The 27,402-nt window shown below is 51.9% G+C and overlaps 1 protein-coding gene across 3 annotated transcripts in view; it reads right to left on the reverse strand.

Annotated features, from left to right (window-relative positions):
• The window catches only part of NOS2 (nitric oxide synthase 2), a 39,200-nt gene that overhangs the window by 8,734 nt on the left and 3,064 nt on the right, over positions 1-27,402 (reverse strand). The window contains exons 1-19 of one of the 3 annotated variants that reach the window (XM_007452400.1): positions 21,018-21,094; positions 20,430-20,514; positions 19,528-19,650; positions 18,343-18,491; positions 14,811-14,973; positions 13,964-14,055; positions 12,884-13,025; positions 12,653-12,792; positions 11,154-11,328; positions 10,959-11,060; positions 7,217-7,411; positions 6,066-6,148; positions 5,405-5,549; positions 4,432-4,536; positions 3,432-3,481; positions 2,932-3,106; positions 2,055-2,187; positions 1,095-1,173; positions 126-307 (exon numbers count right to left, since the gene is read on the reverse strand). In XM_007452400.1, the coding sequence (XP_007452462.1) occupies positions 126-307; positions 1,095-1,173; positions 2,055-2,187; positions 2,932-3,106; positions 3,432-3,481; positions 4,432-4,536; positions 5,405-5,549; positions 6,066-6,148; positions 7,217-7,411; positions 10,959-11,060; positions 11,154-11,328; positions 12,653-12,792; positions 12,884-13,025; positions 13,964-14,055; positions 14,811-14,973; positions 18,343-18,491; positions 19,528-19,566 (2,149 nt within the window). In that variant the 5' untranslated portion in view covers positions 19,567-19,650; positions 20,430-20,514; positions 21,018-21,094. Of the gene's footprint in view, positions 1-125; positions 308-1,094; positions 1,174-2,054; positions 2,188-2,931; positions 3,107-3,431; positions 3,482-4,431; positions 4,537-5,404; positions 5,550-6,065; positions 6,149-7,216; positions 7,412-10,958; positions 11,061-11,153; positions 11,329-12,652; positions 12,793-12,883; positions 13,026-13,963; positions 14,056-14,810; positions 14,974-18,342; positions 18,492-19,527; positions 19,651-20,429; positions 20,531-21,017; positions 21,095-27,402 lie in introns of those variants that run through there. The other 2 variants (XM_007452399.1, XM_007452398.1) reach the window with 2 other exon arrangements.

Genomic DNA, 27,402 nt, shown 5'->3' on the forward strand with positions numbered 1-27,402 from the left:
CAGGAAGGACAGGGTTAGCTGCCCGTTTGCAGTGCAGGTCCAGGCCCAGCCCATCAGTGGGGCTGGGGCTTGGTGGGAGGATGCTGGGGGCGGCCTCAGCTGAGGCTTTTGTGCAGAGGGCTCACCGTTCTCGCAGAGGGTCTCCAGGCGCATGGGTTGGTGGGGGGCAGGGCCATCCACCACTCGCTCCAGGATGCCTTGGACCAGGGCTGGCTGGTTGCCTGGGAAAACTCCGAGGTGTTCTCCCGGCAGGTAGCTTGGACCTTGGCTGCCCTCACAGGAGAGTTCCACCAGGAGGGTGGTACGGCTGCAGAAGGAAAAAGAAGCCTCTTGTTACGCCACCAGGATTTCCTCCAGCACTCCCCGATGGGTGGGCCAGTTTCCCCAGGAAACGTGCCCTATTTTCATTTTCCTGCCCGGTTCCATGAACACGGGTTGCCGGCATTCCGAGGATGGGGTGCTCAAGAGGGCCCGGGGCTGACCCAGCCTGTGGCTTCTCTGTGGGGAGAGGGTGGACAGTAATCCTCCCATGCAGCCCTCCCAAGCCCTCAAGAGCTTGACCACAGACTCCGCCTAAAGAAAGCATCGCACTAGGAGGTATGTGGGCATTGAGACAAACCTTTCCTAGTGTCTAGAGCAAATCTGGTTCTTATTAGAACACAGCCCACTTTTGCTAATGAATGTAAGGACAGCACAGAAAAACAAAACCTACAGAGAATCCACACTGCTGGCTGACCTGGCGGGGAAAGGTCCTTCCCTGCCAAAACTTTTCCTGAAAGTTCTTAAGAAAGCCAAACAGTTTGAGTTTTTCTTGCCCTCCCCTTTTGGTGAAATAGTTAAGTCACAAAGGACAGGAAGTGAAGCAGGTGCCTCGTTCCCAAGCTAGAAAACTGGCCCATGGTTAATGGAGACCCAATGTGAAGGTGCTGGTGGCCAAAGGGGTTAACAATCAAGCTGCTCCTACCAGTGGCATCGTAGCTAATGCCAGTGGACACTTCCCTCCTCTCCTTTCTAAGACTGACTTGCTCTGGTCTTTCTTGGATTAAAATAAAATCTGTGGAACGTCACCCAAGGAGCCCTCTCCTTTGCCCTACCTGGATTTTGGACTCTGTAGATTCTGCTGCGATTTCAGCCTCATGGTGAACACATGCTTGGCGTGCATACTGCTGAGGGCTGTGGGACAGAGAGACAGTGAAGTGGCAATGTGGCTCTTAAGTGTTGGTGGGGCAGCCTCCACGTGCTGAGTCAATTACACCCAGACGTTACCCTGGGGTGTCTCACTGTGGTGGTGCTGGGGTTTTCCTTCCCTTCTTTTTTTCCCCACTGTGTTTCTGAATCACAAATAAAGACCCTTGGTCTGACAGAGGATGCTTGTGCCGCTGCTAGGTATTGGGAAATGCAATGCAAATGCCCCAATATGGGAATTTCTAGGACATCCCATGGCTTGGGATCCACAGGAGTGCGTAGTTGAAGCTGGGGATATCCTAAGCATGAGGAAACGTGTAGGACCTCTGTAGTCCTGGTATAGGAAAAGAGGAAGCACAGAAGCACAGCATCCAGAGGGGCCGCTCAGAGTTCCCAGACTGTAGCCTGGAATTGCCTCTGAAAAATCTTCTTCATAATACCTGGCTGCCATTAAAGCGGGAAGCCTGGGGCCCAGATCCCAACTTGGCCATCTGCTAGCAACTTGCTGCACCTCCCTGAACTTCAGTTTCTCTGTCTGTCCCTTTCTCACAGGAAGAGTGTTGGGGATCACTTAGAGCAGTGGGCAAAGAGTCCAGCACAGTGCCTGGCACACAGGAGCATCCTTCTCTCTCCACTGCCCTCCCAGGGTTTCCTCCTAAACCGCCTCTCTCAGAGACGAAGCACGCCCTCAAGTCTTGCATCCCATCAGGCTCTTGGACCCAACAAGAGAGAGATGCCTGGTAGCCCTAGACTAGCTGCCTCTGTTCCGAGGGTCTTAGTGGTCTCCTTGACCCTAGGCTCAGGACTCAGAGACACCCACCCCGGCAGGAAAGGCAAACAAGCTCCGTGTGGTGCAGGGAAGCAGGTACCTTTGTTGAGGTCCAAAGGCTGTGAGTCTTGCACGAGCCGGTAGTGGTGCAGGTCCCAGGTCACATTGGCAGTGTAGAGCTTGGGGATCTGAATGTGCTGTTTGCCTCGGACATCGAACGTCTCACAGGCTGCCTAGACAAAGATGGAGCCGACTGGTGTTAATCATCATCCCTGTCATCAGCAGCAGCTACCATTTTTTAAGTCCTTGCAACTGAGCTAAGAGCTTTGTGTAATTACTAAGCACACTTATCTGGTTAGGCTGTTATGAGAACCCAAAAAATGGCTGGTCCTAGCACATAGTAGCTTTTGCTATTATTATGAATATTAATAATGACAGCATCTCGTTTTATCCGCATACCCACACTATGACACGGGTGTGATTACTCCCATTTTCCTGACGTGGAATCGTGTGGAGGAGACGTGGGCTTGGGAACCATGTCGGACCCACTCAAGGTGGTACTCATAAGCCCCACTGCTGGGTGAAACGCTTTGCTTCAGGGAGTTCTCTCAGTCAGTGGGGTCAAGCCACAGGTGATAAAGACCTACTGGGATATCCCTGTCCCCAAGTTCTCTGTGGCTGGGACGCTGAAACAAGACAAGGATGTCAGGAGGTGACCTGGATAATCAGAGGGGGAAAGATCTTAAACCACAGCTTCCCGAGGGCAGGGAGGTGTCAAGTGGAGCTCTTCTGGGGGCTGTGGGAAAGCAGCAGCGACTTGAGCCCTCAGGCCTGCGATCCCGGCCCACACCCGGGACCACACCTACAGGACCCAGCAGGGGTCGTGCCACCCAGGATGCCCAGCACAGGTGTCCTGGGCACGAGTGCACCGCAGCCTCCCTCCCGGTGCTGTGCAGCAGCTCCGGCTGTGAACTGACCTTGAAGGTTTGCACGGCCCAGCCACGGAAGGCCTCCTCCTGCCCGCTGAGCTCGTCCCCTTCCCCTGTTGGGGCGATCTGAGAAGCCCCCAGCTGGGACAACTTCTGGTCGATGTCATGAGCAAAGGCGCAGAACTGAGGGTACATGCTGGAGCCGAGGCCAAACACGGCATACCTGCCCGAGGAGGACACGCACGGAGCCTGGGTGAGCTGACCCCGCCCACAGGCCAGCCTCCGACCCTCACACCCAAGCTGGGCAAGGACCGCCAGTGCACACCCCCTTCCTGTCCTCCCTGGTTCCCAAGCCTCGTCTCCAACTCCCACGACCAACCCCATGCCTGGCCTGCAGAACTGTGAATGGGACTTGGTGTCCCTGCTTTGACCCACAACACCTCTGAGGACAGGCTGTCTCTGGGCCTGGACATCCCAGGAAGTTCCCACTTATACACACCCAGCTCCGTCCCTGGAACCCAGACTGTGGGAGTGGGGAAGAGATTTACCTGAACTTGTTGGTGAGTTCTTTCAGCATGAAGAGGGACTTCTTCAGTTTCTAGAAAGAGAGAGAACCACAGAGTTCTCAGGACAGGATTAAAAACAGCACCACTTTCCCCTTTCTTCCGGTGGCTCATTTAAAAACTGGACATATCTGGCAGGAGAAAGTTCAAGGTCCTCGCAGGGAAGTTGGTTTAGGTGGGGCCGCCTGACTGGGACTCAGGGACAAGTTCAGCCTTAGCAACTCATGTGGGCCTGACCTTTGGTGGGGGGCGAGGACAGCCCAATCCCCAACCCATGCAGCCCTGGCAGAGGGGGGCCTGCCTTATAGCAGGGCATCTCCAGAGGGACTCCTGATGGGACACGAGCCTCTCTTCTTGTCAGAGTGACAACTGGTCCCGTATTCTCTGAAATAACCCTGATTTCCCAGGAACTCAAGATAACTTTAGGTGGCAAATAGTGTCAAATCACATGGTAAGAAAGTATTCTTTTCTTCTTTAATTTTTTATAGTTATTCCTGTTTCAATTATTTCATTCTTTTGTCCCGAACACTAGGGAGAAAATCTCAGACTGCTGCTAATGGAGACTTAACTCTTCTCTCATACTTGCTTATTACTCTTTTTTAAAAACAAAGCAAGCCATGGTTAGGCAACAGTATCCAGCTAAAATTCTGTAACTGCTTGGCTTTCATTGGATTTACCTGGGACCAATCTTTGCTGGCTTTCCATTTGTGAGAGTGATAGAAAGTTTCCTTTAAACATGAATTTTTGAATTTAAAAAGGAAGGTCAACTTACTGAAATATATTAAGCACGTCACAGGAAAGGCAGCTCACGCATACAGAGGAAATTACGAAGGAGGCAGGCCAATGGCTGACCTTAGGGCGACCCAGAGTGATCTGAGCTCTCACTCCCGAGTACCCTCCTTGGGACATGCTGAGTCCCCAGATCCTTTCCTTGGTCCTCTTGGGCTCTACCAGACCCCAGACCCCTGGGACTCAGTCCACCCACCTCTCCGTTGCCGGGGGAGTCTCCGTTCCCGAACGTGCTGGTCACCACCAGCAGTAGCTGTTCCTCCTCCAGATGGCTCAGCCTGTATTCGTCCATGCAGAGAACCTGCACGGTACCCAGGGTGGACATCAGCCCTTGCTTCCAAGGCTGGTGCCCTCCCCAGACACCCAGCGCTCCCCTCATCCTACTCAGGCCGGGAGTCCCCTTCGTCATCTCGGTCCCCTGGTGCCCGGCACAGAGGAGGTGAGTACTTAACAAATCCCTGTCTACGGAACCTATTTGAACACAGCATCCTCGATTCTTTGATTCTCCCACACGAACACATCAGCAAGCCCTGGAGGGTTTGCTTCCAAAATACTGCATGTCCCAAATCAGAGCACGTCTCACCACTTCCATTGCTATCTTGAATTCTGAGTGCATGGACATATTTTCCACAAAAATGGGATGAGCAGGTTACAAAAATGACAACTCCTCTGGCACCTCGGGGACCCAAACGCTTTGCCTGAAGCTAATCTCAGGTGAAATGTGTCACGGCCTCATGGTTCTACCCAGGCCTACCTGACCCAGGAGGCCTTCAGTGATGGAGGATCAAATCCAACACTGGTGGAAGGAATTAGTCACACTTGGGCGTTTTGTTTTATTTCTCTGCATCTTATTCATCCTCCGCTCCCTTCACATTTAGCACTGCACCCTGTATAGGAGGTGTTCTGTAAATGTGGATAAAATCCATCTAGAACACCTCATGTATATTGAGACTTAGCATCCTTAAGGATGTGTTTCTCAGACTGTGTTCCCTGGAACACTATGAAAAGCTTACTTACTAGGTAAGTTTGGGAATCCCTCGACACACCTCTCTCCTTCTATCACAGATTTTCAATGTACATCAGCATGCCCAAGGCTCGGGCACATGCAGGAGCAGAGCAATCATTTTAACTTGCCCCAGACCTCTCCGTGCACAGGCTGAGTCGGCTACCTTAGGGTTGAAGGCACAGCTGAACAAGGCCCCTAGGTCCCGGGCCAGTGTTTCTGATCTTCCTGTCTCTGTTGCAAAGAGGATCGTGGCTCTGACCCGGGAAGCCATTGTCTCACGCATCAGCACTGAGGCAAACAGCACGGCTCTGTGGGGACAGACATACTCTGTGTGCTGAGTCAGCCTTCCAGAGGAAGACGGGGGCCCAGCATTTAAAGCGCAGCAGATCGAGGAAAAAGAACCCAGGTTTCTCACCAGCTGTCAACCCTGACTCACCGCCCTTCTCCCCTCCCCCACTCAACCCACCACTCAGCCCCTCTGGGAAAATGGAGGAGAGAGAAGGCTGGGACAGAGGTGGCAGGTGGCCCTGGGAATTGGTGTCTGGATTCCTGGGAGCCAAACCCTTTCTCTCTCTCTTTTTTATAGTTTTAATATACATTTTAATTAATTAACTAATTAATTAATTTGGCCACACTGTGCAGGATGCGGGATCTTAGTTCCCCAACGGGGGATCGAGCCCATGCCCCCTGCAGTAGAAGCACAGAGTCCTAACCACTGGACTACCAGGGAAGTCCCTCCAAACCCTTTCTCATTGTTGCCTGCCCTTCAAGGCCTAGAAGGAAGGACTGAGGTTCAGATGTCAACAATGGCTGCTCCCACTTACTTGACCAAGACTTTGAATCGAATCTCTCTTCTCCGGGGTCTCCGCCTCTCATCCTGCCAGACGTGGGTTTTCCAGGCCTCCACCTTCAGAAAAGAGTGCAGATATGTGGGCAAGGTGGGCCCTGGCTTGGCTTGGGCTTGGAGAGACAGAAGGCCCTTCATGCCCTTTGTGAGTTGGGGGGTTGAGCAGGCCCTGTCCCCACCCTTTCACTGAAAGCCCCACAGGGAAGGGCCGCATCTGTTTGTCTCTCTCCAAGTTGTAGCTCACATCCGGCACAGAACCTGCACACGAACGGTTGACTGTCACTCATTAGTGTCCCCCTGGAAGGAAGAGGCTGCACATCTCTTTCCTTTTGGTGTCTGATCACTAGGAAGGCTATACAGATTGTATATAATGCATAGTCTGCCCTGGGATACCTCTGAGAGTAGACGAAGGTGCTATGACCACAGGCACGAACTATCCCAGGCAGTCAGTCACACTACTTATCACTTTTAGAGTAAGGAAGCTCTTCCCCAAATCTAACCAAAGAGCTTTTTGACAAAAAATGAGGTCATTTCACTGGGTAACGGTTCCTGAGTGCACTCTGGGTTGGACACTGGGCTGAGCTGTTACGTACACCAGCTCATGTGATCCACACAACCTCCTCCATCGTGGAGTTGATGACCATCCTTTTAGAGGTGAGAAAATCAGGGCTTAGATGGGTGAAATGACCCACCCAAGATCACACAGCTAGGAAGTAGGAGAATCACCCCCAGATGTATCTGACCTGGGAGCCAAGCTCTTCACCATTGTGCCTTGTGACTGTCTATAGCCCTCCCGAGCAGGCGGGCACAATGGTGGTCGCCCTCAGGAGCTTAAACTCCATCAGAGCAACGGGCTACTAAAGGTACCATAAAAGGTATTTCCTTCAGTCTCACTTCTGTAGAAATGGACAAAAGCATCCTTGAGTGAAGCCTGAAAAGCATTAAAAATATGCCTCTGTGTCCCTGATCCTTCCTTGTATATCCTGCATTAGTGAGCACACATGTGCACAGGCACATGCAAACACACACGCAAGCACACATGTGTACACTCACGCACACATATGCAGACACACACACTCTCTCCAACCCCGAGCTCCCAAGACAAGGAGAGGAAGGCCCCTCTCTTACCTGGTAGTAGTAGAAAGGGGACAGGACATAATTTAACATCTCCTGGTGGAACATGGGGGTGATGCTTCCAGAAATTGGGGGGACCAGCCAAATCCAGTCAGCTGGGCAGCCCCCTCGGGACCGGTACTCATTCTGCATGTACCTCATGAAGGACTCTGCAGCTGAGTGGTGGTCCATGATGGTCACATTATGCTTCTAAATCAGAAGGAGGCAAGAAGGGGAGTTGAGGAGAGCGGTCGGTTGGCTGCAGGCCTCCCAGATGGACTATGGAAGGGCCTGGCAATCTGTAAAATGGGACCACAATCCCCTCTGGCCCCCTTCTCGCTGCTGAAAATAAATACCCAAATGCAAAGTATTTTCAGAGCCTCTGAGGAACCCAAGCAGTCACCATAGCCATGGTCAGCCCACAGGCCACACGCTGCCCCCGCTTGGCCCTCTGGGGGCAGTGTCCAGCTTCCCAGGCCCACAAGTCTCCCTGAACTCCCACAAATTGCTCTCTGGATGCTGATGAATCAAACCACAGTGGCTTTTTGTCACTTGTTGCTAAAGAGTTCCAGGAGTCACCTTCCCAAGGATGTGGCTGTCTCAGCCAAGGAGGAACTAGATTCTTTGGAAGAGGACTGAAGCACTGGGGGGAACCACAGTGCATGGAAGACAAATCACCACAATGTCCCACATCCTAAAATTAGAAGCCAAGGGGTCTGAGCCTTCCTGGAATGATCCAACAAGGGCAGCCACATCGTCTGGAGCAACTCATGTAGTCAAGAGACATTGGTTTCATGGAGTGGTTCAAACCTTGGCCTCTTATTAGCCATGTTCCTTAACCTCAGTTTCCTCATCTGTAAAATGGGGATGGTAATAGTTCCTACATCATGACGTTGTTGAAAGAATGCAATAAAATAATACAAGTAAAGGGCTACCCTGGTGGCGCAGCGGTTGAGAGTCTGCCTGCCGATGCAGGGGACGCGGGTTCGTGCCCCGGTCCGGGAAGATCCCGCATGCCACCTGAGCGGCTGGGCCCGTGAGCCATGGCTGCTGAGCCTGCGCGTCCGGAGCCTGTGCTCCGCAACAGGAAAGGCCACAACAGTGAGAGGCTCGCGTACCCACCCCACCCCCCCCCCCCCCCAAAAAAATATATATATAAAATAATACAAGTAAAGGGCTACCCTGGTGGCGCAGCGGTTGAGAGTCTGCCTGCCGATGCAGGGGACGCGGGTTCGTGCCCCGGTCCGGGAAGATCCCGCATGCCACCTGAGCGGCTGGGCCCGTGAGCCATGGCTGCTGAGCCTGCGCGTCCGGAGCCTGTGCTCCGCAACAGGAAAGGCCACAACAGTGAGAGGCTCGCGTACCCACCCCACCCCACCCCCCCCCCCCCCCAAAAAAAAATATATATATAAAATAATACAAGTAAAGCATAAAACATGCTCAATGAATGTTAGCCGCTATTATTATTTCTATCTACCAGGTACTGCATACAGAGGTGAGAGACGTGGCCCCTTCTCTGCATTGGATCATACTCTAACTGGGGGAGGCAGAAGGACGTCAGCCATTTCACAGGGTCTGATAGAAGCTACGACGAAGGAGAGCGCAGGTGCTGACGGAGGGCCGAGGGCGGGCTTAGCTCATACAGGGGCCCAGAGGAGAGATGGGGGATTTTAGAGACAGTTCCTAAGAGGAAGTGAGTTTTCAGAGATGGGTGCCAGTTAGGCAGCAGACGGGCAGTCTCGGAGGAGGACACTGCATGAGTCAAGGCCAGGAGGCAGGAGAGGAGCCAGTAGGCTCCCGTAGGATCAGCCATGCCTTCTGAAATTCTATACATACACACACCGCAACTACTGGGTGCCAGACCAGTTTTAGGCTCCGGAGCTGATGATGAGAGCTGTGAGAATGGTTGTAACAGTAATAAATAATAATAACAACAAAACTAATGTTTTTTGAGTGATCACTATGGGTCAAGCAGTGCAGCTAAATATTTTGCATTCATTTTCATTTAATTCTTACAGTAACCTAGTGAGGGAGGTACCATTATTTTCTCCATTTTACAGATGAGGAAATGAGGCCAAGTCTTTTGAAGCTGACCCTGAAGGAGGGTCATGAGGAAGTCCTGGAGACTCTCAAGCAGTGGAGGGACGTGGTCAGCAATGGTCAGGAGACAGTTGAGGGTCAGCAGTTTCCTGGGACATATCTGCATCCTGCCAATATCAGAGCTGATGCTGGGAGCCTGCAGGAGTCAGGATGTGTGATCCACAGCCAGTGGGGCCTTCCCGAGCTGGGTCAGCCCCAGGAGGCTCTTCCTGTCCTGTCTCGGAGCTGCCCCGTTCCCCCCCACTCCCCAAAATCAGGCACAAGATTGACATGCCTACAGCGTGACAAGCTCTGGGGAACAGTGTGTGATAATATGTACTTACTGGGCGTTTAATATCAGCTCCCACTACATTCCACAAGGCCAGGGTTTCTGTCTATTTTGTTCACCACTCACACTCTTGGCCTGGCCTAGATGCCCTAGTTGGCCCTAGTTGGCCTCCAGGGCATCTGCCAACTTTGTGGACGTGGTCCCAGCTTCTAAAGTAATAGCTTCACACGTCCATGGCTCCTTCCCCAAAGGAAGGGGAGTGTTTATATGAGAGCAGCAGATGGACCGGAGGGCTCAGTCCCACACAGGAGTCAACCTGCTGTGTTTGGTGGCTGCCATTGCTCAGATAGGGAAGCAAGAACAACAACTGCTCAGGTGGACGTGGCCTCTCATTCATTCATCCAATACATATATTTTTTTAGCATCTGCCATGTGCCAGACACTCTTCCAGGCTCCAGGGGTAGAGCAGTGAACAAGAGAGACAAGGTCCCTGCCCCATGGAGCTTACATTCTAATGGGGGAAACAAAGAAAGAAGTAGATGGACTCCGTAATGTCAGGAGCTAATCAGGATTATGAAGGAAAAGAAAGAAAAGGTTAAAGGAATAAGAAAGACAGGATGGAGGTGGGTGAGGATGCCTTTGTTTATGGTGTCCTCAGGGAGGGCTACTCCGAAGAGGTGACAGTTGAGACCTGGATGAAGGGAAGGAGCCGGTCACAGGATGATTTGTGGCAAGAGTGTTCTAGGCAGAGGAAAAAGCAAGTGCAAAGGCCCTTAGGGGGGGAAGCATCTTGGTGAGTTTGAACAACAGCCAGAATTCCAGTGTGACTAGCAGAGCTGTGGAGGATAAAAGCCTGACTGGAGCGGCTGGGGGATGAGGACGTGTAATGAGGTCTTTCAGTGGTTTTGCCGTAAAAGGGAAGCAGAGAAACAAGGTAGTAGCTGGGTAGGGGGAGTATTTGGTTAGCTAGCCATTTATCTCTTTGAGATGGGAATCATTACAGCTTACTGATCATTAATGGGAATGATCCAGTGGACAAGGAGGTATCAATGTTACGGGGAAGAGGGCGGGGAGGATTTTCGGGAGTAAAGTCCTTGAAAATTGAGAGAAGACAGGATTCAGTGCTCAAGCGCAGGGATTGACCAGCCTTGGGAGGTAAGGAGTTGCCTGTTGCTAGAAGCATTCAAGTTTACACTAGCAGACTTGAGAGGGCTTGTCTCTCTATCCCCAGCACCTAGCACTGTGCCTGGCACAAACAGGGTGTTCAACATTGTTTGATGCGTGAATAAATAAGCAATGCCGTAAGGGGAAAATCAAGCATGACATGGGTGGCTGGACCAGATGACCTTCTAACCAGAAAGGCTTCAGACCCGCAAACACCAGACATGCCTGGAAACTGTGGAGCACAGCGACATTGATCTCAATGACAGCCCGGTCTTTCCAGAGTGAGGCCACCTTGTGTGTTTCCAGGCCCATCCTCCTGCCCACTTCCTGCAAAGGCAGAGAAATGGGGGTGAGTCAGTCTCTTGGATCCCAGATGCAGGCCCGCACCTCCAGCCGGCCCAGCTGGACGGTCTTCGTTACCTCCAGGATGTTGTAGCGTTGGACGTCACAGAAGTCCCGGACTCCGATCTCCGTGCCCATATACCAGCCATTGAAGGGGCACCCTGGGAACTCAAGGCCACCCACCTCGAGCAGCATGTTGGCTACGGCCGGCAGGGCATACCACTTCAGCTCCAGCTCCCGGAACCACTCATACCTGGTAGGGAGGCAGAGCTGGTGGCAATGGGGCCTTCACTTTGGCCCACACACATTCCCCCCAAAAAAAAGCTTCAGAGAAAGAGTGCACCAAGAAAACTCCTTTCCAAGTGCTGATCTCTAAGTTCATCCCACCTGGAGAGGTGAATCGATGCACCACGTGTCATTCGCTAATTATACGTTCATTCACGAGTTCATGCACGCAAACATATTAAGCATCAAGTATATGACAGGCCCTGTGCTAAATGCTGAGAACCCAACATAACACAGCACGTAAGGAATCCAGTGTCAGAAAGCCTGGGTTCAAGTTCTGCCTTACGGATTATTAGCTGTGTAATCTTGGGATATTATTTAGCCTCTCTGAGCCCTAGCATCCCCACCAACAAAATAGAGATAAGAGCATCAAACTCATGGGATTATTGTGAAAATAACAGTATCCTTTATTTGTGTATTCATTCATTCCAGAAATATTTATAATTGAGCACTTACTATGAGTCAGGCACCCTGCTACGTGTTGGGGCTATATTGCCGAACAAGAAAGACAAGATCCCTAATTCTCAAGGACCTTACAGACTATAAGTAGGTAAACAAATAAATAAATAGGAAAATAAAGACAAGGTGATGTGTCAGATGGAGGGTGAGGGTGCCTACTCTAGACTGGGTGTTCAGAAGAGGCTTCTCAGAACGGGTAACATTCAGGAAATACCTCATTGACAAGAAGAAATGAAGTCTGCAAAATTCTGGAGAAAGGGCATGTCAGGCAGAGGGAAGAGTAAGTGCAAAGGCCCTGAGGTAGGAGTAAGTTCCGTATATTCAAGGGACAAAAAGAAGAGCCCAGCCTAATGCCGGCTACATAGTGAGTGTCAATGTATGCAGGTATTTTTGTAATTATTAGAGCTGCCTGGAGGAGGGGCTGAGCCAGATGAGCTCTAGAAGTACTGTCATCAGTCAGGAGAGGGATGGCTAAGAGAGTTGGCAGGAAGGTCAGAGAGGCCTGGGCTGCACAGGGTGAGAATCTCAGAGCCTTTCAAGGATTCCTTTCCTGAGGTCACTTCTTCCCAAGCTGCTAGAGCCTGGTCTGTCTAAGCCATTGCTTTCCTGTCACCATCAGCATCTCATTATAAGTCTGAGGCCCGACATGCAAGTGCAGAGTTGCTGTACAAGGGCGACAAGGCAGACCTTGAAAGTCGGCCCTTCTGGGTATCACCTGCTGCTGGCTGGGCTTTGGGGGAGGTGCAGGGAGGGTCCTGAGGTCTGACGTCTCACTTAGGAAAGGAGGGGGCAGGCATGTGAACTCACACCCCCGGCACCCACAGCCTGCTTACTTGGGATGTTCCATGGGCACCTCAAACACAAGGTCGGGAGGGATTTCGAAGAGCTCAGGGTCGCGGCCATCAGCCTGCAGGACCAGAGGCACCACATCGAAGCGGCCGTACTTGGGCTTCCAGCCCAGGTCGATGCACAGCTGAAAACAAGACAGGCCAAGTGAGTCTGGAGATCCAAGTCCCTTGACCCCTCTGGGCTCCACTCTCACCCACCAAAGCCGGATCTAGTACCTGGGTGAGCTCCACGCTGGCAGGGTCCCCTCTGATGGTGCCATCAGGCATCTGGTAGCCGGCATACCGGATGAGCTGGGCGTTCCAGACCCGGAAGTCATGTTTCCCGTCGCTCCGCTGGGGGAACACGGTGATGGCCGACCTTCCCCAAGGTGAGGACAGTGCTGTTTACCACCCAGCTTCGGTGGGTGCTTCCAGCCATCCCCAACAGGTCCCCTGCCCCCTCCTATCTTCCCACTCCCCAGCCCTCTGCACCCAAGCTAACTGAACCAAATCCCTGCAGCTGAGACATGCCAAGCTCTCGCTGGCCTCTGTGTAACCCGTCCTTTTCCTGACATAGCCTCTCCTTCCTTCATCTCCCTGCAGCTCCTACCTTCCAGACCAGCCCAGGGACCACGTCCTCCAGGGAACCCTCCCCACCCCTCAGGCGCGGTTAGCTGCCCAACCCTTTCCCTAGCTGCACCATAGTTCTCTTTGCCATTGAGTTAGTTGGATGCTTGTCTAGTGCAAGGCATAGGTTCATAGTGGGCTGGAGCCTCGTCTTAGGGTCCTAGTCACTTCCCACCCCCATGCCTAGCCCTGTGTTGGGTCCTCATCAGGGGGGCACTGAGTGTTTGCTGAACAGAAAAATGAATGAATGACCGAATGAGTTGACCTTGACCTCCTTGGCTAGGGGGAGGGGAAGGTAAGGCAGGAGTGGTACTGATGGGCAGCCACTCCCCCACCTCTAAGAAAATCACCACATTGGCTGTAAAAACAACTTCTCATCTCCTCTACAAAGTGGGGAGCCTTAACCTCGAAGAATAGAGAAGTTGCTTCTTAAGGATCCCCCCCATCACCTCCAAATGGCTACAAGTCAGAAAGAAACCAAGGAAATGGGCCACTGACGAGGCACTAAGCTCACGGAGGCCGGCTCACTGCGAGGGCTCCCTGAAGAAGACGAGTCTTCCTCCTTTCTTTCTCCCTGGTCTCTCCTGGAGCCCAGATGCCTCCCCTAAACTCATCTGCATCTCTTGGCTAAGACTTGGGGACAGGGCGGGCCCCAACGTAGCCTCATAGCCTTGGGAAAAGCACACCCACCTGATGTTGCCGTTGTTGGTGGCATAACGCAGGTGTCTGCAGATGTGCTCGAACATCTCCTGGGCCGTGGAACAGCTCCGCGCGTCGAAGACCTGTATGCACGCAGCCCACCCAGAGCATGCCCGTCAAGGACCGTGAGGACAGAGGCCTTGGAGCTGATCTTAAAAGCTAAGCCACGGGGACTGAGGGAGTGGCCCCAAACCCCATGAACCGAATGCCTCGCTGAGGAGTGCATCCTCCTCTCTGCCCCTTCATCCTTCCTCTGCTCTCCTAGGGGAGCCCAGGCGCCCTCACTTGGAAGACCGTATCAAAACCCAACCCCCAAGAGAACCTGATTCTCAAGCACCATGAGTCAGGATTCCCACAGCCTAGTTGCTTTACACATGTTACACACGGCCTCCAGAACATTTTATTACAGCCAGAGCTGGTTCCATTGGCATTTCTTATCTCTTTATCTGTCCAAGTACTTTCACTATTATCCAGCAATAAAACGTAAAGACAGCTTAGGAGGCTAGGATAAAGGAAGTGTTTTCTAAAAGCCAAGAATTCAGTCGAGGTAAACAACCAGGGCCTCAGCAGTAATAATAGCAAAATGTCGTTTGGTTTCACGTTGGCGTTTAGTCTCTGAAATTTAACGCAAGAGAGAAAGATCGGCTAGAAATCCTGGTGCTGAGATCAGATTCTAGACTCTGGGGCAGTGGGGGTGGGTGGCCGTGAGCCCCCATCTCAAGCTCAGGGCCAGGGAGAGAGAACACAGGGAGCCCCGGGCACAGCTCGGCGGGCTGCTGGGAGCCACTGCTCAGGGCCCGCCGGGTTCCCAGTTTCCTCTCCTGCTAAGAGAGTCCACCTGCAGGTTGGACCACTGGATCCTCCCGATGCAGCGGGGTGCGTTGCGCCAGGCCTGCTTGGTGGCGAAGATGAGCTCATCTCCCGTCAGCTGGTAGGTTCCTGTTGTTTCTATCTCCTTTGTTACCGCTTCCACCCTGGCCAGATGTTCCTCTATTTTTGCCCTGGGGGACAGGAAGGCATCAGGAAGATCAACAATGAGATGGCCTTAAATGGAGACTGATTCAATCCACAGAAGCAGGAACTGAACTAGGACACCAGGAGGGCAAGATGTCTCTCAAGGAGACCGTCCCCTCCAGAGCCAGCTTCATGGGCATGTGACCAGGGCCTTGAGCTCAGAAGGGCTCCATGCTGGATTTAATGCTCTGCTGTCTTGAATTCTTAATCATCTGTGAACAGGAAGCCACGTTTCTATTTCCACACTGGGTCTTGCATGTTACACAGCTGGTCCTGATCCCACCAGCACCTTTGTCGTTTCTAGGAGCTTTTTCTCGAATCATATTCATCTCAGCACGGAGTGCAGCGCTTCTCAGACACTTGCGAGAGCCGGAGCGGCATCCAGCAAGCCCCAGCCCCATCTTGCCTCTCAGCCAGGGGAGCACCAGTCCACCTTCCCTTGGTTAAGAGATGAATCAGTCCCTCCCACAGCAGATCCTGTGCACTGAGTACTCATTGTTAGCCAGGTACTGGGCGAAGCCACCCACAGTCAGGGTCCCACTGAGACTGTGAGGGAGGCATTTTTGTGTCCTTTTTATAGTCGGTGTATCTGGAAGGTTAAGTACTGGCCCGGGAACACAAGTGTGGTACAGAGGAAACCCAGGACTCAGACTCAGGTTGCCCTGATGCCAAGCCCAGGCTCTTAACCTTCTACCTTCCACCCTGGGTGGGAGGGATTGCAAGCCCAGAGATGTGCAGGGCCTGCCCACGCTTCCCTGGTCAGGCCCAGACGGGGACCTGCCCTCAGGACTCAGCCTGCAGGGCCCCAGGGCCGCTCAAGGAGGAGCCCTCCACAGTGTGGTCCAGCGTCACAGGCTGTCTACAGCGAGCTTTCTCAACCCCCGTGCCACTTGGCCAGCTGTCCCTTGTGAGATTTCCAAACTGGCTTCTCCCCTCCCATCCCAGGCTTCAAAAATACCCCACAGCCAGGAAGGTTTTGAAACACACACACACACACACACACACACACACACAGAGCAACCTTGAGATTTCCAATGGGCATCAAAGACATTTCAGGTTGCAACAAACAAAACTATTTAAGGAATGAACTCCTGATTAAGGAGATTGGACAACTCAAGACAAAATGGCCTTTCTGTGGATGAAGAGTGTCTTGACAACTCTTCCCTGATTAAAGAAAAAAGCTCAAAGACAAAACACTCGGTGCTATTTATCTTCAAGGACACTCCTGGCATAAAGACCTGCTGGGTGAGGCTGAGGCTGCCCCACCACCGGCAGCCCTCCTTCCCCAAACAAAGCTTCTAGCAACATTCCCTGCTCTGCATCTGAGCATGAAAACAGTAGCGACCACCAGAACACAGATGCTTCCAACATACTTGGTAGTGTTAACGTGGGACTATGTAAGAAAAGATTATTTTATGTTCTCACCCAATTCCTTTAGCGTTTTACATTTTACCACTGTTTTCAAATAGTCACATTTCTGAGGCACTAAAATGCTATGATGCCTATTAGTTCGGAAAAGAGGGAGTGGCTTTTGGCATCGGTGCACTGACGTTGGACAGAACATTCAGCAAGTTACAATTTCTAACTATACAATCCTTCACTCACGAAAGACTGAAGCGGCCCAGGTGTCCGTGCCTTTGCTGCTAGTGTAATTGTAGGGATGGGCTGCCACCTGTCACTCACACACCCAGGACCTCTTGGGGGGTCCAAGCCATGGATTTGTGATTATGAAAAGTGGAACTTTTTCCCTCTGTGAAAAGTAAATGGGTTTTCAACAGCCAGCGAGAGCAGCCCTATAGCTTCCTGGGGCTAACACCCACCCAACTGCCTTCCAAACAGTAGCAGGAACCCCCAGGTCCAGCCTGGAGTCAGAACCTTCAAAGTCAAAGAGCTGGATGCTAGAACATTGAGGTTTAAAGCAGGGGCTCTGGCCCAAACTGCTTGGGCTCAAATCCCAGCTCTGGAACTTCAGAACGTGTGACTTTGAGCAAGTTACATGTCCTCCACAGGCTTTGGTTTCCTTATCTGTACAGAGTGGGGAGGATAATAATGGTACCAGTCCCATAGAGTCATGGTGAGCCTTACATAAGGCAGAGCCCAGAACATACCTAGCGCTCAGTAAATGTCAGCTTCAATATAGTGGTCCAGTGAAGCCCATCAAGAAAATTCCTTGACCCTGAAAAGCTCATAAGTCAACAACCGAGTTGAAAGCCTAAGGACCTTGGACCTCCTAGTGACAAAGCACTTCTGCAGAGGTTCTATTTATACGGCACACAGAGCAGCAAACCCCTGACAGGGTTCTCAGTCCTGTTGTACATTAGAATTGCCTTGGGAGCTTTTAAAGAACACTTCCCGAGAAGCTGATGCCTCCAGCCCTGGGGACCCTGGCACCAGTATTTTGCAAAGTCCTTAACGGCGACCACTGTGCAGCCAGGGTAAAGGATCACAGCCCCAGAAGTTAAGGGTCTCTTTCATAGACTCAAGGCCTCTTCCAGCTCAGACACTGCAGGTCAGAGCAGAGGGGACGTGGCATCACCAGGAGCCACTGTTTCTGCCATGGGGAGGGGGTGTCCCAGGTTACTTCTGTGGCTCACTTCGTGCAGTAAAGTGCCACGTGGGGCTGCACCATAAAAGCCACACTCCCCTCCCAGCCCATAAAACAGCAAATCCATTCCCTTGGCCATTCTGCCTTACAATCCCTTTGTGCATTTTTATTTCAAAGATATAAAAGGACCTAAATTAATAGCCATATATTTTATGAAACTCAGCAATATAGATCCCCACAGAGTGCAGTGCAAAGAGCTCTCTCCAAGTCAGGTGGCCTGAACTCTAGCTGGGACTGAACTCTAGCTGTCGCTGGGCTTCCCGGCTCACACTTGAAGGTGGAGGGCTTGGCTAGGTGGTCTCTGAGGTCCCTTCTGTCTCAAACATTTCATAGTAAAAGGTTTTGTATATCAACTCATCACTTTGTGCCAGGACGCTGTTCCAAACTTATTTAATCCTCGCGACAATCTTATGAGCCAGGTTTTATCATGACCCTGCTTTGACCTGTGAGGAGGTTGAAGCACACAGCGGGTAAATAGATTTCCCAAGGGTACAGGACCAGTTACCGGTGGACAAGGATTCAAACTCAAACGTTTAGATACCCGACCCACACTTTCAACCATTACTGCCATGCCTCTTTGTCTTATGGTTTTGAGAACGTGTCCAGGGTCTTTTCCCTGAAAAACTATGTTTTAGCCCTCGTTCCATTGCAAGCCTGGGAAGGAAAGGGGTCTGGGGTCCGAGGGAAAGGGCAGGAGACAGGAGAGCTCAGGGGAGGGTGAGGCAGCGATGCTGCAGGAAGCGAGACTTACTCTTGGAAGGAGCCGTAATACTGGTTGACAAATTCAATAGCTTGAGGTAGAAGCTCATCTGGGAGGGTAGGCTTGTCCCTGGGTCCTATGGTCAAACTTTTGGGGTTCATGATGGCTCCCAGGCAAGACCTGGACTTGCAAGCGAGATCCTGGAAAGAGAGCGGTGATGGTGAGGCTGGCTGCCTGGCCCCTCAGCGCAGGCGTTGATGGCCATCCTCCTCCAGGGCCAGCTGTCCTGGCCACCCCCTTCCACTCCAGTTCCCTGCCACCCCTCTCCACCTCTGTGGCACCTCCTCCTTGGGGTCTACCAGGCTCTCCCCTGACTCATATCTCCTCTCCTCTACTGGCTGAACCCCAGGGGCTACGGGCTGGAGCTGCTCCCACCACCCTGGGCTCAGTCTCTGGCCCTGCCCTGGCCCTGCCTCTGGCCCTGTCCCCAGACCCAAAGTCAACAGCTCGATCCCTGGGACGATCTCAATTACCTTCTCATTTAAAGAGGCTGATATGACTCCTGGGGACAAACTATTGCTGTTCAGCCAAAATGAATTGAGAAGGTGCAAATCCCAAAGCCAGGGGATGGCACAGAAAAAATACTGAAAGAAAATACACCCAAAGGTTAACAGTGGTCATTTCTGGAAGGTGTGGGAAATGACCCTGCATTCATGGCCTTGAAATTTTCAATTCTTTCCCACTTTACAATCACAGAATACATTCTAAAGTTAGAGTAAGAAACTTAGAAGATGATAAGCAGTCCAACTACTCACTGGAGGCTTGAACCCCTTTCCAACCTCCCTATCAAATAGCACTTGAATCCTTCTAGTGATAGGGAGCTCACTACGGGACTGGACTGGATAGTTCAGTCCAGCTTTGGACAGTTCTGTTAGAAAATTCTCCCTAATACAATGCTGAAATCTGTCTCTCTGACAAAGAATTAATTTGTTCCTGTAATTGTTTATCTCACCTTCTGGATTATCCATCATCCATCGGGGAGTTAACAGGGAGTTAGCATCATATACTTCCTACTGTAATTTGTGAGAAACAAGCGTCTCTGTTCCCAGTACCCTTTGCCCAAGCTGATGCCTGTCTGGTTTGCCCAAGGGGCCATCTGTTTGATCCATTAAGGGCCTTGATGGCTTCGCTGACTTGGGACAAAAGTGGTTCTCCCAGAAGCCTCAGACTTCTCACCCCTTTGGCCTTGTGGTAAAGTGTGTCTTGGAAAGTCATCCCGCTGCCCCAGTTTTTGATCCTCACGTGCCGTGGGCAGGCCGATGGGGGTGCAGCCGGCTTGACCAGGGATTCTGGAGACTGCTAAGAGGGAGCAAAAAACAGGGATTTCCAAATGCCTCCAACCCCAGGACTCCATGGGTCTCTCCCAGGCTCTAGGCCCTGCTTGGGCTCTGGGTGGCTGAGGAGCTGTGGGTGGGGACACAGGTCCCGGTGTCGGTCCACATCCCTCCTCCCTTTCCGGCAGCCTGGCCACCTGGGCCAGCGACTGCTAAGAGCTCCAGGTGCCTGGGCCACTGGCCAGGCTTCTCTCCTCATCCAAGAGCCTGCCAAATGCTCCCTCGGGGGAACTGCAACAGGAGGGACTAAGGTTAGAAGGGACAGAAGTTACTGTCACAGCCACTGCTCCTGAGAACAGAAATCAGGACAGGGAGAATGTATCACTGCCTTCCATGAAGGCATTTAAGAATATGAAAGCCAGTTCTCTGCCCACCTCTCTGGAACACTGAGGGCCAAAGCACTTAGGGAAGGTGGAACCAGTGGGCTAGGGGCTGGGGCTGGGGCTGGGGCTGGAGGCTCAGCTGCTGAGTTCGGGATTATTTCTGAGCATCTTACTCTGGCTCCATGAGTGGTCTGCCCTCTCCCAGGCCTGCCAACCCACACAGACAAGTCACCCAGGTGCCTGCGCACCTGGGGGGCCACCAGTCCCCGTCACCATAGTTCATCCCGCTCTCCCAAAGAGAGAGCTCGTCCCCACCTGTGTCCCCAGGTCTCTACTCACTGCCCCAGACCTCAGCTTCCACCAGGCTGCTGTGCCTGGGAGAGCGGGGAAGGGGCTTCCCACACCGGAGTGACTCACTGACCTTTGCTGTCCCCGTGAGGGGCTGGGGAGACTCATTCCGGTGCTTGCCGAGGCTGTGACATTTGGGGTCATCCTGTGTCACTGGACTGCAAAAGGAAACAGCTATCATGAGACGGAGTATCTGAAGGCAAAGACAGATATCAGAGTTCCCTCTGCCAGCCCCTCATTGGGGGGAGGGGGGGGTGAGGTCTAGAGGGTGGGAGTGAACGTCAGAGTTTCCAGTCAACGTGGTGAGGGAGGCAGCTGGCCATCCAGTCTCTGCACCATCACCACCCTCCCTCCTCCTTTTCTTCCGTTGCCTGTTCCCTACAAAGCCAAAAAGTCACGAGGGGAGCTGAACCAAAGTGAACGGCCCAAAGGGTGACCCACAGAAGCTCTGCGAAGATGCCCCCTTCCAAAGCCGAGTACAAACATAGTATAGGGCTGAGCTGGCAGAGAATGGCTCCTTCAACCCTGTCCTCTCAGGCCAGCAGTACTGTCCACCAGCCACTCCCTCTTTGGGACTTAACGCTTTTTTATTTAAAGCACTTGATTTATCTTGGTTTATCTAATTATTCTAAATTTTTATTATGGAAAATGTTAAACATACACAATTAGCGAGAAGAGTGTAATAAACCCCCGTGAGCCTTTCACCTAGATTCAACCCAATCGAACAATTATCAACCCACAGTCAATTTTATTTCCACGTTACTCTCCCAGCCCCCACTCTCATTTTAAAGCAAGTCTGAGACCTCACGTCATGCCTAAATATCTCAGTATTTCTGGAAGAGAAGAACGCTTTTTAAAAATATATTGGTCTATTTGCTTGACAATAACAGATTTAAAAGAATCCAGCCTATCCTTTTAAGAAGCCCTAATAGTCTGAAGTCATTCAGAAACCATTGGTTCTGGTTTGGGATTTCAGGTTCGCTCTCCCAGTAAATGCTACAGAGAACAGAAGACACATGAGCATCCATCCAAGAGTCACACCCCACACATGCCTCCTCCTTGGGCACCTCAGTAAGAAAGCTTCTTGTGTCCCATGTTCTTTGCAGTATTTTCTGGGGTGTGTACACATCCAAAGGGAAAGGCGGTTAGAGAGTCCTACAAAGGTCGCTCATTTTCCACCTTACACACACCTGTGATGTCGGAAAATAACAAATGAGCGTGTGTTGCTTTTGTTATTGGAAAAGGTAATGACCATTTATATTCGTATTATATAATTAACTACATACATTATATAGTTGCATTATATGATTTATAACTATAAAGAGATAGTGTCCCTTTAAGAGAAAGTAACTATGTATCAGAAAGCAACTTCTATCTGAATCAAGTGATTCAGCAGCCCTGTAAAGCACCCTCCATGTGACTGGCCATCATCACCCCTCTGGTCTGGTCTGGTGTGCCCCACCAGAAAAAAGCCAGTATAGGGTCATCTGGACATTCAGAACAGGTAAGCCATGGCTGAGCAGTCATCATGGGGCTGCCTAAAGGGGAAGATGCTTTGAGGCTGGGGTCCTCAGGGAGGCAATGCTTTACTGCCCTTCTCAATCTTTTACCATCACCCTTCACCCCCAAGCCCCACCATTCTTATTCATGTTTCCTCCCATTTACTTCTGGCCACAGAACTGGAGAATTTGAGAAGCTTACCAGTCCACAGTAACTTTTAGATTGAGAAACAATGTCTTTGTTCACTTAGCATAACTATTGCTCCCAGATATTAAAAAGCTACCTAAAAATCCACTCTACAGATGGGCCATAGTGAGCCTGACCCCACCGCTTAGGGTTGAATATTTAGATTGTGTCCAGTTTCTCCACTATTATAAATAATGCCTCAAACTGTATACATGGTCTGATGCCGGCTTCGTGCATATGTGTGTGTGTGTGTGTGTGTGTGTGTGTGTGTGTGTGTGTGCGTGTGTGTGCAAAAGCATAGAAAAACACCTGGGGGAAATGCTAGCAGATATTAACAGTGACTAGCATTAATTGATAAGATCACAGATGATTTGAATTTGCTTTATCTTTGTCTGCATTTTCCAACTTTTTTTCAGTGACCATGAATTCCTTTCATAATTGGGAAATTTTTTACAATTTGAAACAATGAACACAAAGCTATGCACACAGTCCTCTCTCCCCTAGTGATTTCTTTGGGTTATAGCTGCTGGAAGATAGGGCGCCCACAAGCCCGGTGAGCATATTAAGGTTCTGGATACTTATTGCCAAATTATTGCATCATCCATCCAGACACGTGCAATTTGGCTAAACCCACAGTTGTGCTTGATCCTGCTTGGTCCTTCACGGCAACAGGGACCCTTAAGGACCTGCTATCAAAAGGAGAGCTGGAGGGCTTCCCTGGTGGCGCAGTGGTTGGGTGTCCGCCTGCTGATGCGGGGAGCGCGGGTTCGTGCCCCGGTCCGGGGGGATCCCACATGCCGCGGAGCGGCTGGGCCCATGAGCCTGCGCGTCCGGAGCCTGTGCTCCGCGGCAGGAGGGGCCACGGCAGTGAGAGGCCCGCGTACTGAAAAAAAAAAAAAAAGGAGAGCTGGAGCGTGGCTCTTGCTGAGACCCAGCACTGTCCACAAGCGCTTGAGGGACAGGACGCTGAGGTCAGAGCTGCAGTCCGTGGCTCGTCTGGTGACTGATTCCTCTGCTGTTCCCACTCCGCCACATGCTCCCACCTCTCCATACACCACGGGTCAGGGGCAAGGAGGCGCTCTGGAAAATGGATCTTATCTGTAAATCAAGAAACTCTTTGCTCTCTTAACCCTATCTATCCTAAAGGGTGTTGCAGCCCCAGGGCTGAAAAATCCAGAAAGCTCCCAAGTGCTGAAACATCCGCAGTTCCTACTCCAGCCTGTACAGACGCCTCTGAGGGGTGCATGTGGGGCTTCTCTGGGTCTTTGTGGCTACTGAGTTGCAACCCCTCAAGCGTTCTAAACCAGGAAAACCCTTTAAGTAAATTCTCGTCGGAATCCTACAGAGCGAACATTCCAATCCTCATATTTCCCCCGGAAACCCGAGGCTCAGATAGGGGCAGTGCGCGCCGGGGTTCGAGCCGGGGCCCCGCGCGGTGCCGCCCTCCCCCTCCCAGGGCGGATCCCGGCCCGGCACAGTACCTGGCTCGGCGGGGACCGCAGGCTGGCTGCGGCCGGAGGATCCTGCGAAGAAGCCGGCAGAGTCGGGGCCGGGCAGCCTCGCACGCCGCGCCCAGCCCCTCGCGCATGGCCCCGGCGTGGGCGCAGCTCGGAGGGCGCCCTGCGCCCTGCCGCGCGGCCCCTTTATCGCCACCGGACCAAGCAGCCCCCTCCCCGGGGCGGAGCGAGCCGGAGAAGCGGCCCAACTCGGCTTCACCCCGAGCCTGGACCCCGGCCAGAGTGTCCGCTCCGCAGGCGGCCGCAGCGTCCCGCGCCTCCGCTCCAGCCTGGCGCCCGCAGGGAAGTCTGCCCTCTGGATGCCACTGGACTTTCTCTGGGCTGAGCCCCCGGGGCAGGTATGGCCGGCCTTGGGTTTGTTATTCCCCATGAAAAAACAGTAATGTTCATAATAATAACTCCGACTGTACAGTGCTTTACAGTTTACGAAGCAAGCTCTCCTGTCATTTCATCTATCCCTTACTAAATCCAGTCAAGAAGGCACTTCAATATTGTTATCCCCACTTGACCGTGAAGGAAGCCAGACAGAGGCCCAGAGAAGTCAAGGATCTTGCTTAAGACCACACAGCAGCCCCAGGGCCACAGCCCAAGCTCTCTCACCTGACAGGGATGCCCTAGGAAGTGCTATTTCTTTCCTGCATGTTCAGTGCAATTCCAGGAAAGAAGCCCCAAGAAAGGTCGCAGCTGGGGGGTGACTTTCAGTGGGAGACCGGGTGGCTGGGCAGTTGGACCAGGAGCCCCCTCAGGTCTCTTCAGGCTCCTGGTCCGTATTAGAAGGCACAGCGCCACTGACCTTGCTCCATCTGTACGTTGCTTCTTACACTGGGAGCAGGGTAACTCCTAGGGTCCAGACGGGGACAGGGCAGCAGCCCTGACCCCAGAGCACAAGGAGCCCTCCTGCACATACTCCAGCATATTTAATCCTGAACCCAAATTAACGTGGAATGAAAGAGGGTACATATTTATTCCAAGCCAACTGCAACCCAACTTGACTTTGTCCCAAATTCCATTTACCTTCACCTAGCTGTTCCCAACATTTGCCTTTGTCTGTAAAACACAGACACATGCCCCATGTTCACTTCCTAATCATTTGTTTACACAAAATATGGAACCATTACTCCCATATAAAGTTCTTGGTTTTATTACACCTGAATGGATTTTAAAATTACTTTTCAAGATAAAACATATTAATTGGCTCCCACTGCTTTCAGGATAAAATCCCCTTTGTGCTGCTGCTTCCTCTTCCAGTAACATCCTCCCCCACCACCCCATCCCACTGTGGGTGCAGTCCAGCTGGGCCTACCTCCTCTCTAAAGTCCTCTCCCCACCCCTGCTCCCCCCCTACACACACTACAGCCAGGCCAGGCCCCCTGCAGCATCCCCAGGATAGATCCCAGTGCCCCCAAATTCTCTTGTAACCTCCTGTCTACCTCTCTGTACCACCCCAACCTCACTCCCAAGTTTTGTGTATTCCTCCCCAAACCAGTGAGGAAGGTATCGTTTCCCCATTCCCTCCCTGACAGCGGGACCTGGATCTCTTTTCTCTGTACCTTTCTCAGCCCAGCACACAGCAGGCCCTCAGAGAGAGTCCATAGAGTGTAGAGGTTATGAGTTTAGACTTGGTTCAAACCTCAGTTCTACCACTTTCCAGGTGTTGACCTCGAGTAAGTCACTCAACCTTGTAAAATAAGGCTAATAACAGTTCCTGCCTCATTACTGACACAGTAATAAGAACTTTATAAACATTACCTGTGCGACCTACTGGAGAACAGATTTGAGGATATGGGGAGGGGGAAGGGTGAGCTGTGATAGGGCGAGAGAGAGACATGGACATATATATACTACCGGATAGCCAGTGGGAAGCAGCCGCATGGCACAGGGATACTGGCTTGGTTCTTTGTGGCTGCCTGGAGGGGTGGGATAGGGAGGGTGGGAGGGAGGGAGACAAAGAGGGAAGAGATATGGGAACATATGTATATGTATAACTGATTCACTCTGTTATAAAGCAGAAACTAACACCATTGTAAAGCAATTATACCCCAATAAAGATGTTAAAAAAAAAAAACATTACCTGTGCGAGCTGCTGTTTATGCAATGAATAAGTGGATCAATTTATTATTTACTTAATTGATAAATAGAAGGGCTTCACCGACAGCCCCATGACGCCCAGCACAGTGCCAGAGGAGTGGCCCTCAGCAAATCATTGTTAATGGACTGGAACATGCCTAGGACTAAAAGCAGGGCAGCCAGTGTAGTGGTCATCAGTCAGGCTGCCCGGGTTTGACTCCTGGCTCTGTCATTTGCTAACTGTGAGATCTCAAAAATTACTTAAACTTTCTAGCCTTCAGCATTCTCATTGCTACAGTAGGAGTATAACAAAAGTCCCCTCCTCATCGATTGTTGGGAGGACTGTTAAATAAATTGACGTGTGATATTTGCTCTCAGTCACCGTTCATATCTGATTTGAGCACTTCTGCCAGCCCAGCCCAACTTAAAAATTTGGGGTAAGTCAGCTGGTTTGCCTCAGGTCAACCTACAGCTCAGGTGTCCTGAATGGTCCCAAAACACAAGACAGTGCTAGTAAAGGGTCTGGAATTCAAAGCTGAAAGCTGTAGGCCACGTGTAAGGGTTAGGGGAGGAGGGGGATTCAGGATGATCTTGAAAGATAGGGGATAGATTGGGTCTGGATGAATCAAAGGAGGAATGGGCCGTGTACAGGCACTGGGAAATAGAGGAAGGCTGGGCTGGGCAGGTGGGATGGACCTTCTGTCTGGGAAGGGTGATCGTACAAAACCCTGCAGTCAAGCCTCAGTGTGGTGATGGGCAATGGGGAGCCACTGCAGACTAGAGCAGGAGCATGACCTGCTAGAAGTCAAGTTGGGGTGAGAGAGGTCAGAACCAGTGTGGGGGCCGCAGTTGGGGGAGGCCAGATGGTCGGGGCTGCAATCATGAGGTGAAGAGAAGGGAGGGATGACCAAGAAGAGTCAAAGCAGATTCCTAGGGTTCAGGCCCTGCAGAGACCCCAGGACGAGCGATGAAACTGCTGTCAGTCTGCAGCATTTGAGTCTGCAGTGCCGGGAGGGCATCTAGAGGCCATCCAACCCTGCGTTCTCATCTGTTGGTCTCTTGGCCACCTTGGCCAGCACAGCCCAGACCGCCTGGTTTCAAACGTTCTCTCCTCTAGTTCAACCCACACGCTATACCTTGACAATCTTGCTAAAGAATCTACAATGGCTCCCCATGGCCAAGCAGAGAAAATCCAAATCCCCTGCTCTGCATTCAATCCCCCGGGCTCCGGCCTGGCCTCTCCTATCCCAGCCCCCAAGCCCCACCCCAGGCCCCAGCACAGTCATGCTTGCTTCTGTCTCTGAGACTTTGCCCACCCTGCCCCCTTCCTGGAACGTCTTCGCTCTTTCTCTTCACCTCCCCACATTCTACCCACCCTTCCAAGTCCACACTGAGCCGCTCACTCCTGTGAGGCTCCTAGAGGCCGCTCTGTTTGATGTTGACGTTGCTCAACCTCGTCCTACTGCCAATAGCAATAACAACACTGATGACGGCAACAAGTGCCATTTATGGGGCTCCGACTCCCCGTCAGGCATGCGGCTCAGTTGTTTACATCTGAAAACTCATATAATCTCCCACCACAACCCCAGGAAATAGGTATTCCTACCCCCTTCTTACAGATGAGGAATTGAGTCTGGAGGCCAGGGGACTTGCCAAAGTTCACAGGGCTATTAAGTAGTAAAGCCTCCTGCTTATCCCCAAGCCCAAGCGCTTATGTGTGCTGCTTTTCTGGGTTGCCCAGCTGCCCGCCTGCAAGGGGCGACCTGCCCACTGTAG

Source organism: Lipotes vexillifer, unplaced genomic scaffold (genome assembly GCF_000442215.2).
Source record: "Lipotes vexillifer unplaced genomic scaffold, Lipotes_vexillifer_v1.1 scaffold216, whole genome shotgun sequence".
NCBI classification, from domain to species: Eukaryota; Metazoa; Chordata; class Mammalia; order Artiodactyla; family Lipotidae; genus Lipotes; species Lipotes vexillifer.